Raw genomic sequence first — 10771 nt, 5'->3', positions numbered from 1 at the left:
TGTCCAACTACCTTCACAAGGACATCGCAGGGTATGCGGTCCTCTCTAAGCCCTTGTCGGGCCTCCTTCAGAAGGACACCGACTGGCGCTGGGAGCAAGAGCACCAGGATGCCTTAGACAGCATCAAGGCCAGTCTCCAAGAGGCTCCTGGGCTGGCCCTGCCAGACAAGACGAGACCGTTCAGCGTCGTCTGCGATGCCTCTGACTATGCCATCGGTTGTGCATTGCTGCAGGCCGACACGGCGGGACACGAACGAGCAGTCCAGGCAGCTCAAAGCCGCCGAACGGAATTACCCTGTCCACGACAAGGAGCTCTCGGCAATGAAGTACGCCCTTGTGGAGCTTCGGGTTCATCTTCTGGGCTCAAGGTCCTTTGTGATCTACACCGACCACACATCCTTCAGGACGGCGACGAATTCGCCTCACCTCTCCCAATGGATGGTGAGGTGGCTGTCCATCTTCGCGGAGTACACCTTCCGCGTTGAGTACAAGCCGGGCAAGATCAACGTGCTTGCGGACGCTCTCTATCGGCATCCCGACCACGAGTTGGCCCACATCACATGGGTGACAACGGATCTATATGATCGAAAGCGCGTAGCGTACAGAAGGATGAGGCTGTCAAGCCTATCGTCAAGTTCCTAACAGCAGGAACGAGCGTGAAGTCCGACTGGTTTTCGCCGCGACAGCATTCACGGCTCCACCGACATAAGTGGAAGGTTGACCTCCTCTATTACCGAGTGGAGCCTAGTGAACCTCCACGGGTGGTCGTACCCAACGAAGAGGATCTGAAGCTCGACGTCCTCGCGGATGCGCACGATGCGCCTTCCAGCGACCACTTGGGTCACGAGAAGACCTTCCTGTCAGTCTCGGAGGCCTTCTGGTGGACCCACACGTACAAGTGGGTCGCCCGATATGTGAAGACATGTGAAACATGTCAGCGGGTCAAAACCGCAGGGCACTCTTCGGCTCCACTACAGAGCCTGCCCGTACCGAATGACTGTTGGAAGTCGATGAGTCTTGACTTCATCTTTGGGCTTCCCGCCGACGGACACGGCAACACCGGAATTTTGGTGTTCGTGTGTCGACTGAGCAAGATGGTACATCGCTCCAGTCCGTTACCGTCACAGGCGAACAAACCGCGAGGTTGTTCGTCGATGGCGTGTTCCGCTATCACGGTCTCCCGGAGACGGTTGTCTCGGACCGAGACCCGCAGTTCACGGCTGCGTTTTGGAAAACGCTGTTTCCTTTACTGGGAACTCGTCTGCAGATGTCCACTGCGGACCATCCACAGACAGACGGCCAGACAGAGCGCGTCAATCGAGTGCTCGAGGACATGTGCGCGGAAGCCCCAAGTACGTAGTCGATGCAGCTTCCAATTGTTGAGTTGCGCTCAACAACGCGGTACACGCGTCCACGGGGCTTGCGCCGTTTTACCTGAATGGCTTCCGTCACCCTAGAGTGCCTCTCCCTCTTCGAGGAGACACTGACTCCTCTATTATAAGTGGGGGAGAGGCTCGGAAAGCTCTTTTCTCCCAAGTCTCAGATGTGAGACCGGTTTTACTGCGGGAACAAGTGGAACCCTTTGTGGATACCAAGCTGAGCGTAATCAGCAGGGTCCACGATGCCATGGCAGCGGGCCAAGACAGACAGAAGGAGTACTCTGACAAATATGGAAGATGACACCTAACCCTATTGCTGCCAGAAAATTACTTGGGTTTTGTATGGTAAATATTCCACAGTAAAATGTCAAACATGCAGATATACTGGTTTTACTCCGCACCCCGCAGCATATTTTATCATATTGCTCGGGTTTACCAATAATTATTGCAATTATTGTAGTAAACCCAAGCAATATGCTTGATTTTCCGCAAACCACATGATCCGTTCAAAATAAAATGCTTACATTTGATTGAGTAAAAGTGTAAGCAAAGCATTTTGCAGGGTTTTAGCGGCAATGGCAGCAGTAGGGCTAAGTGTATTTAAGGTGGGGAAATTTGTGTTATTAGACACGAGGAACCTACCGCTAGACACTATAAGCGCTGTCGGCAGCAACAAGCTGAAGCACCACTTCATCGGACCGTTCGCAGTCCTGGCCAGGCATGGTGCGTCGTACACCATCGACCTGCCCAAGTCTAAGACGACGCACCCTACGCTGGACGTCTTAAGCGGTATCATGATCCGCAGGGGGTTGCTGATTCGCAGACCCACCTTGGCCCAACTTCTGGAAGCGAGGACCGGCCACAGACTTCGGCGAGGGCATCGGAGCAGTCACCCAAACCTCGGTCTAAACAGCAAGGCTGCGGTCGAGACAATACGCCGGAGGGCCCCCGTACGAACGGATCCCAGAGCCATTCGCCGAGTACGTCGGGTACGCACCATACGCGTACGACTGGGAGTGCACCGAATGCGGATCGGGACGAGGCAGCAGAGCCTCGATACGTCGGATCATGCGGAAGGCCTAGTCAAGATCGGCCGAAGTGGCCCGCCTGTCCACCTGCAGATGCAGGCTCGAGACCTCCCGCTCCAGCAGGTCCAGGCGGCCCGCAAGACGGGCGAGCACCCCCTGATTCCCAGCCTGAGCGGACGCATCACCGCCAGTCCCAAGGCCAAGTGCAATCTCAAGCACGAGGACGCGTTGATGAAGGCGGTCAGCCTCAGGACCCTTCTTCGGACCCGCCGGAGAAGCACTCGGATGAGAGTAGCGTTCCGGAGGTGCCGAGTACTCGTACTTGTACGAGGGAACCTCCGCCCCTGTTTGACCGGAGCGGAGAAGTCCACTACCACGTGGAGCGGAATCTCCAGGAGCAACGGCGTCGCGGTAAGCGACAGCTCCTCGTGAAGTGGCGGGGCTTTCCCCACTCCGAGAACTCGCCGGAGCCGATTGAACGGCTTCTGATATGCTATTCTAAGGCTGTCGCGATCTGGGAACAGAAGCAGCGGCAGCTTCGTAGGTAGTCCGGGGCGTCTTGCCCGAACGGGGTACGGCCGCTGACGACACGCCGTACCTGCGCACATCGTGAGCGCTAGAGGCCGCGCACTTCAGAATGTTCCCAGGCGCTTTCTGACCACGTGGGCAAACCGGACACGAAAACTACGCTGGTTCAGGATGCGGGACAGCAGCTGATCTTCATGGATCAAGTACGCACCCTCGGAATTATCGGAACTAGACTCAACCCACGCCCCGAACATGTCCTCACACGAGTTCTAGTTGAGCCAGTTTTTGGGACGAACCCAGAGGCCCCAGAGAGAGTAGAGACCACCCCGGTTCTCGGGCTTCTTACGACAAATCGTGAAGTCTTTCAGATGGAGTCGGTGCGGCGCGAGAAACACGCACCGGACCACCTCCAAGTTGTCGACGAACAACTGTTCCTTCTGGACCAGTGCACGCTCGTAAACGTCCTTAGAATTGTGGCCACCGACAAGGCCACGAGGAGCGACGAGGATCTCCAGAAAGAGGTCAACCCCAGAGCTCTCCTCGGGAGGCCAATAACCTCTTGAGTTGATGACAGCTCCTTGGCTGACGGGTGCCACCACCGGACCCCCACGCAAGCGCTGGGCAGCTTGAAAGTCCTCCTGCTGCTGGTCGAGACCGTTTGTGATCTCCCGGGGCTCATGGATAGCACCCTCCGCTTCCTCTTCACCCGAGGAACCGAAGAGGTTCCGATAGGAGTACCCAGTCTCCTTCTCCTCGCGGAGTGAAGCTTTTAAAGCCGTGCGCTTCTTAGAGGGCTTGGCGTCTTCGGCTGTGGCGGCCTAACACGCGCAAGACCCTCGGCGAGCGTACGATGTTTGAGAGGCTTCTCCTCGTCGTCGTCGCCAGCTTTGGGAGAGCCCTTTGCCTTGACGGCAGGACTCTCAGAGCACACAGACGTCCTGGGACTGTGATCACCGTGATCACTAGCGAGCGAGTACACACTGTCATCGTCGTGCTCATTGGGCACTGGAGCGTGCCCTTCCACAGGAGAATCGTGAGTGCTCCCAGACTCGGCCTCGTCCTCACTGCCCGAACTAAACTGATGTTCAGCGAACTGCGGGTTTGGACGGTTGTCTGGAGAGACCGAAGGTGACGAACTGGGGCGCTTGTTTGCACGCTTGCTCGCAGCCGCGTCACCGGATGAATCGCTCGCCTCCGAGGCCACCTTAGTAGCCTCCTGGAGTGCAGAGCCTTTGCCGCGAGGCTTTGTGCTCTTGACTTGCGCCTTTCCGGCAGCAGCCTTGGAGCATGTTTTCGCAACGCTCTTCGCAGTACCACGGTACATGCTAAAGGTCGACGTGGAGACCGAGAAGAAGCGCGCTCAAGTGCTGCCCGAGGCTCTAACTGTAAAGTGAACCTCCGCCTCATTCGCGCAGCCAAGTCGATGTATTTCGACTTTGAGAATGAGGGTTTGTGACGTACTCCTCCTCATTCTGATTGGTCGGTAGACCGAACCTAAGTGGGGGAGGATGTAACGGGTACGTAGCCCCAGGTGACCCCTAGTTACATGAAGTATGATACGTCACATTTCGGGATATCTGGTACATGGTACCAGGGTCGGCCGAGGCCAGCCATGGGCTGATAACATAACTTTTCTATATGTGACTTATAGTTTGTATATTTAACTCAAGCTTAGCCTGTCTATATATACATTCAGTTTACAAATTACCTTTACCTTAAATTGGTCACTTCGCCCCCTTCGACAAAAGGAACCTGTGAACTACTGCTCACGGAGAGTTTGTGTACTCTCAAAAGCCGACTTCCTCAAGCGCATCCAAATACTTGGTGCGTCCAAATACCGCCTCGCCCGTGTCCTAAGAGAACTTGGGGATTTGAGAGAAGCAGACTATGTGTACCATAAAAAGGGTAAGATACTACGATTTAGATTGTGCATGAGTATGATTTACCTATCAATTGTACAACACTACGATTTACCTCTCATTTGTCCTCATTGTCGCTGTGGAGATCATTGTCGCTGTGGAGATCTTGCTCAAATCCAACGTCCTTTCCTTGTATGACCCCCAAGCAACGAAATTTGTCAACAAGTTTGGTGTCGCTCTGCACTGCGCTGGCACCCGCAACCCGATTGTCACTGAGGATGCCAACTCTGGAAAACCCCCCTATAACTGAGGGATGGACAATACAAGTTTCTAGACCAACGACAGGCTCACGAAATTTTTCATCGATGAAACCTCCTACGGGCGGCCGTAAAGAGCCGCGAAACAAGTTATGCGTGTCAGTCTTAGCTGTATTTCTTCCTTCCTCGTCTCACCTACAATCGATTCTTCTTTCTTGAAGGCAACAGCCATGACCTCTCAGCTTCGATTTCGCAGGAAAATCGGTGACGCGATGTACGGAGAAGTTCTCGAGTGCGAGCTGCAGCAGTCGAAGTCAAACTTGCCACCACTCCCACCCGGCAAACGCCGTATTGTTGCCGTCAAGTGCATTTCACTATCTCGAGCCCTCGACGTCCAGGATCGATGCGAAGCTCTCGTATTCTAGATGATTCCATCCAAGAATGCCGTGTCGCTGGTCTCTTAGCTAAGAACGGAGGTCACTGCAACGTTGTTGCTTCCTACATTCACTTCCAGGAGGGCGGATGTCTCTATCTCGTCGGAGAATTCTGTGCAGACGGCGACCGCTACTCACATCTTTCTACCCCCACGGAGAGCGGAGCGATGGACGAACACCGCACCATTAACACGATGAAGCAGATCTTCAATGGAGTCAACTACATGCATCGAGTACTCGCCATCGCACATCGAGACCTGTCGCTTGAGAATGTGCTGATGAACAATGGCGAGTGCAAGATTTCGGACTTTAGATTATTAGTTAATGCCAATACGCGGTGCACAGATCGGGTCGGCAAGGAATATCATATGGCGCCGGAGGTTGTCGCGGGGGAAGAATACGACCCAGTCAAGGCGGATATTTGATCGTTGGGCATCATGTGGTTCATTCTGCTGACTGGCTCCCCACTTTTCCCGATCGCTTCGCGAAAAGAAGCTTCTTTTCTAGCGTTCGAGCGTAGCGGTGTGATAGCAGTGTCCAAGTCTTAGAAAGTGAAGGCTTCGTCGCCAACTTTGAGTCTCGTGGATCGAATGCTTAAAGTAAACCCAAGCGACCGCATTTCGCTCGATGAACTTGTTGCAGAGCTGGCATGTTAGTCGAAATAAAGAGTGTTTACGTCCAAGATTTAAAGTGTCTACTCTAGGCGATAAAAACAAGCCGATCTAACAGTTATATAATGAACATTCGATGACTCGTGGGTGCAACTATAGCAGAAGTGTACCGCATCTGCACGCCATAGATCGACACTACAACTTGTGTGTGTGTGTGTGGGGGGGGTACTGGAACGGAGCATTAAAGTCAACACCTGCAACAAAACGCGCAAAAGATTTTAAGTTAAAGAGAACCAGCTCAAAAACTGTTGTTGTCCAAGTTTCTTACCTGCGTGAACCAGCGTCAGCTGTACGATGAAGAGGATCCATACGAAGAGTAAGCTTTGAAGCATAACCGCGTGGGTTTCTAGTACAAATGCGAGCTGATACACCGAAGAGTACCCCAGTCTCTTCTTGAGCAGCAGATGCAATCCAATAAACGATACAAATTCCAGAGATCCGTACATGATGAGCTGGACGAGAGTGAGCCAGCTTCGCAGGCGTTAAAGCCTTCGTAAACGCGTAATACGCAGCAGTTGGAAGGTGATAAAGGCCGGCAAGATACCCAGCATACACAAAAGGAAGCATACACTCGATGTACTCGGCTAAGATGACATACTCACAGTGAAATAGTACTTGCAGCCCCTCGTGGATAGACTTCTCAAGTCTCCCGCGAGAATCCCCCCCAACTGATCTGCGAGTCGAACGTTGCCACTCTGGTAGTACTGCAGTGCTTAGGGGCTGAGTGATAGATAGCCCATCTACCTTGGGAGCCATTTCAGTGCGATTCTCAGCTGGTTGGCTAGGTATGAGATGCGTTGTTGGTCCAGCTCAAGAGAGGAAGCAGTTGCCCTTGTCATTCCTGTTTGGAATTCGTCACTGTAGTGGTACGATTCCATTTCTGGTCTAGCGCAAGAAGGAGCGCTTCACTGGCATCAGAGAGTGGCAACTTGTATGGCATCATTAGGCGGATTGAGCCACTGTATGGCTTGGTCGTAGGCTTAAATTTGTCGAGAAATGTCAGTAGTTTGTCGAGGTAGTTCGTGTTATCTTCCTTTTGCGGCTGAATTTTGTTTGTGAGGTGGCAAATACTTCGGAGAGCGAGAAGGATGTGGAAAATATCGGTCGACATCACCAGTACAGTCGTGAGAGACGAACGCGCCGTTTGCATGCAGATAGCCACATACAAAACGTTGAAAACATTCACCGAGAATATGATGAGAGCACCGATGTAGTCGTGTAGATAGGTCGCAACTTTAGCGATAAATTGCTTAGTGATGAACTTGATCACAGGCAGAACGAGCATGAAAACCGCTTGTTGCCGTCCTGAGAGCTGAAGAAACACAGCGTTGAACGTCGGGTATGCCACGACTAGCAGTGACTGGGCTGACGACCCTATAATGTGCCCAACGAGCTGTTTCTGCAATTTCTGGTTCGTCCTGAGTTCGTTCCGATCGATGCTCAACACGATGAGAGTCATGATAATTGACACAAAAGGACAAACCAGCAAGACCATTCCAAACGGGATGGGGAACTTCCACGTTGCGGCGAGTAAACAGCCAAGTCCAGTGTACAGAATAGCCGCTACAATTGTGATTCCGATGGCGCGAGAGACGGATATTTTAGTGTTGGATTCGGACCGTGCGGCTGGAGCAGCTGCGGTTCAAGGCGGTAGAAAAGACCGGTTCGGCCGCCGACTATACGGACACACAGGAGTGGTGGCACGGGTGGCTGCCACAGGAAGATGGTTAACAGAGCAAATATCACTTCTACAGTATAACCTCTGTCTAACAGGTTATGGGTCCAATGGTTCATACTGTTGCCACGGACAAAGTCCAAGGCAAGCCGGAAGCAGAGCCTAGTCGCGAAAGGGCAGGCAGCCAGTACGGCGAAGATGATGAAGTCAAGAAGGCGGACGACGAAACGAAAGGGACGCAGGACAAGCTACTAGACCTACTCAAGGACCTCGCAGTGCGCATGGGACGCCTGGAGGAGTCGCAGGAGCGACAGGAAGAGAAAGAGCGCAAGGGTCGAGAGAGCAGCGTTTTCGGGTCGTCGCTGGGCCTGGGCAGAGCCATGGACAGGCAGGCCCTGGACCAGACGCCACCGCGGCGCACGTCGCCTGCCGTCTCGCCGGCCACGTACTTCGGGATGAAGCAACGTGAGTACCGAGATGCAGCAGCGAACGTCGAGATGGCTCAGGCGCCACAGCCGGCGCTACTGCAGCACTATGTGCCGCCGCAAGCGTATCGAGCGCCACCGCCACCGTCGCCAGGACCGGGATTCGCTGGGGTACCAGACACCCGGCAGAGGAAGCTGGGGATCCGGCCGTTCGACGGGAAGGAGCTGTACCATGGGCTAGGGAGCGGTTTCCTGGCGTGAAGCAAGCGCTTTGTGCGCCAGATACAGTTCGCCGAGCGTGCTAGTGGGTTCCAGTGGACCGAGGACGTCAAGGTTGACATCCTCGGTCACCATCTTAGCGGAATGGCCGAGAGGTACTACAACCAGCAGGTTGAAGGCTGGTGGGAAGAACAGCCGACGCTCGAGCATGCGATGCAGCGGATGCTGCACACCTTCGCCACGAAGATCACACCCGCGCAGAGCATGAAGATGTTCACGGCACCGAAGAGCTCCAAGAGAAGCTGGACAGAGCACTACCTATACCTCGTGGCAGTTAGCGAGGCGTGCGGCGGTGCGGACAACCTGGTCCTAGACAACATCGTGCACTACGCGGATCCGAACATGCGAGTGTCGATGCTGTCCAGGCTGAACTTGGCACGCACGGACTACCTGCGCCAAGCGGAAGAGCTGGCGCACTTCGCCCAGTCGACGGAGATCGAGCTGCGAGGCAAGCAACTGGGGCGAGACGTGGTCAACGATGTGCACGAGGACGAGAAGGACGACCGCAAGTGCTACAAGTGTGGTAAATCTGGCCACTTGCGGGCGGCCTGTCCGAACAAGAAGAAGAGGTGGGGCGAGGGCACGGACGCTGACTTCGTGCTCACGGTCGAGGAGTCGGCCACAGAGACGGAGGACTGGATCCTGGACAGTGGATCCAGCCGTCATCTGGTGAATGATCCGGAGCTGCTGGAAGACGCGGAAGACTACGAAAGTCAATGCGTGGCAGCGGACGGAGGAGCGCTAAAAGTAACTAAGCGCGGGAGCGTAATGCTCGTAACCACGGCGATGGGGAAGATGACCAAAGTGCGGCTGCTGAACGTGCAGTACGCGGAAAACTTGGAAAGGAACATCATATCGTACGGGTTGTTGGAAGCGAAGGGGTACGGACTCGCGTACCGAGGGAAGCACCGCGTGGTAGCCGGCATCAACGGCGGGCCGGCGGTGTTTGACGTCGAGAAGACAAACAACGTTCTCACCGTGCGTGCAATGGAGTCTAGAGGCACGGGGCGGAAGGGCAACGTGCTGATGTCGGTGTTGGCGGAAGGTGAGGCGGATGTCGGCAGGGACGTGCAGACCGGGCCGCTCATGCATTTCCACCGTAGGTTAGGGCATCTGAACTACGACACGATCATTAAGATGGCCAAGGACCCGGCATCCGGGATTGCACTCACGGACGAGGTGAGGGCGAACTGCTTGGCTTGTGCCCAGGGCAAACAGACCAAGAAAAAGCAGTCGCGCAAGGACACCGGGGCTAACGCGCCCATTGACGTGATCGGAGGAGTCATCTGCTCCGACCTGAAGGGGCCGATGACTCCGAGAGATCGACTAGGGAACCGATACATGGTCAACTTTGTTGATCATCGCACCAACTACTGCAGGGTCTTCTTGGCGAAGACTAAGGACGTTGCGGCACAGAAGTTTAAGCATTTCATGGCGTACTTTGAGCGGCAGTTCAACTGCCGTATACACGTGTTGAGGACGGACGGTGGTGGGGAATACAAGACCCTGGATCTCTTCTGCAAGGATACCGGAATCAGGCGGCAGATTAGCGAGCCGCGAAACCAGGCTAGTAACGGCAAGGCGGAACGAATGCACCGCACCGTTATGAATATGGTGCGGAGCATGGTGTTCGCCTGTGGCCTTCCGCTTAGTTTCTGGGGGGATGCTGCGGAATATGCAGCCTATATCCTAAACAGGAGCCCGACGAAGGCTAACCAGGGATCGAAGTCGCCACTGCAGATGCTCACGAAGAACACACCGGAATTGAGTGACATCGTGGTTTTCGGGTCGCCATGTACGGTGCACGTGGACGCAAAAAACAAGTCCCTGGGTGAAAGGGGCAAGGCGGGCATGATCGTGGGAAAGAACGACGAGATTAAAGGCTACCGGGTGTATCTCCCGAAGGATAAGGTAGTCGTAGTGACGCAGCATGTGAGCAACGTCGAGACGTTGTCAGACGTGCAGAACGAACAATTGAAGCGCGTGCATCTGGAGGACTCCGAGGAGTCGGAGGGCACGGGCGCTTTGGAGACAGACACTTCGAGGACAAAGACGAAGGAAAAGGCGAAGCGTCGCGGGAAGAGATCTCGCTGGACGCGGGATAGGCATCAGACGCGCTCGGCTACGCGGAAAGCCCGCTGAGGCGGTGGCGAGTGGAGGCGCTGATGAGGATCGGGTGGAACAGACCGCGGATGTGGTGAACAGCGTGCGGGAGCCCGACCCGAAGAACTACCGG

The 10771-nt window shown here is 54.7% G+C and overlaps 1 protein-coding gene across 1 annotated transcript; it reads right to left on the bottom strand.

Annotated features, from left to right (window-relative positions):
• Positions 1-6991: 6991 nt before the first annotated feature.
• PITG_15563 (uncharacterized protein) lies at positions 6992-7615 on the bottom strand (the record flags this gene model as incomplete). Its single annotated transcript, XM_002897665.1, has 1 exon — positions 6992-7615. One exon carries the CDS (start codon positions 7613-7615, stop codon positions 6992-6994), a length of 624 nt encoding a protein of 207 aa, XP_002897711.1.
• Between the last annotated feature and the right edge of the window lie 3156 nt (positions 7616-10771).

The sequence above is a fragment of the Phytophthora infestans genome, genomic scaffold (genome assembly GCF_000142945.1).
Source record: "Phytophthora infestans T30-4 supercont1.42 genomic scaffold, whole genome shotgun sequence".
NCBI lineage: Eukaryota > Oomycota > Peronosporomycetes > Peronosporales > Peronosporaceae > Phytophthora > Phytophthora infestans.
The sequence above is the reverse complement of the archived record's forward strand: the minus strand, read 5'-3'. Positions and strand labels throughout refer to the sequence as shown.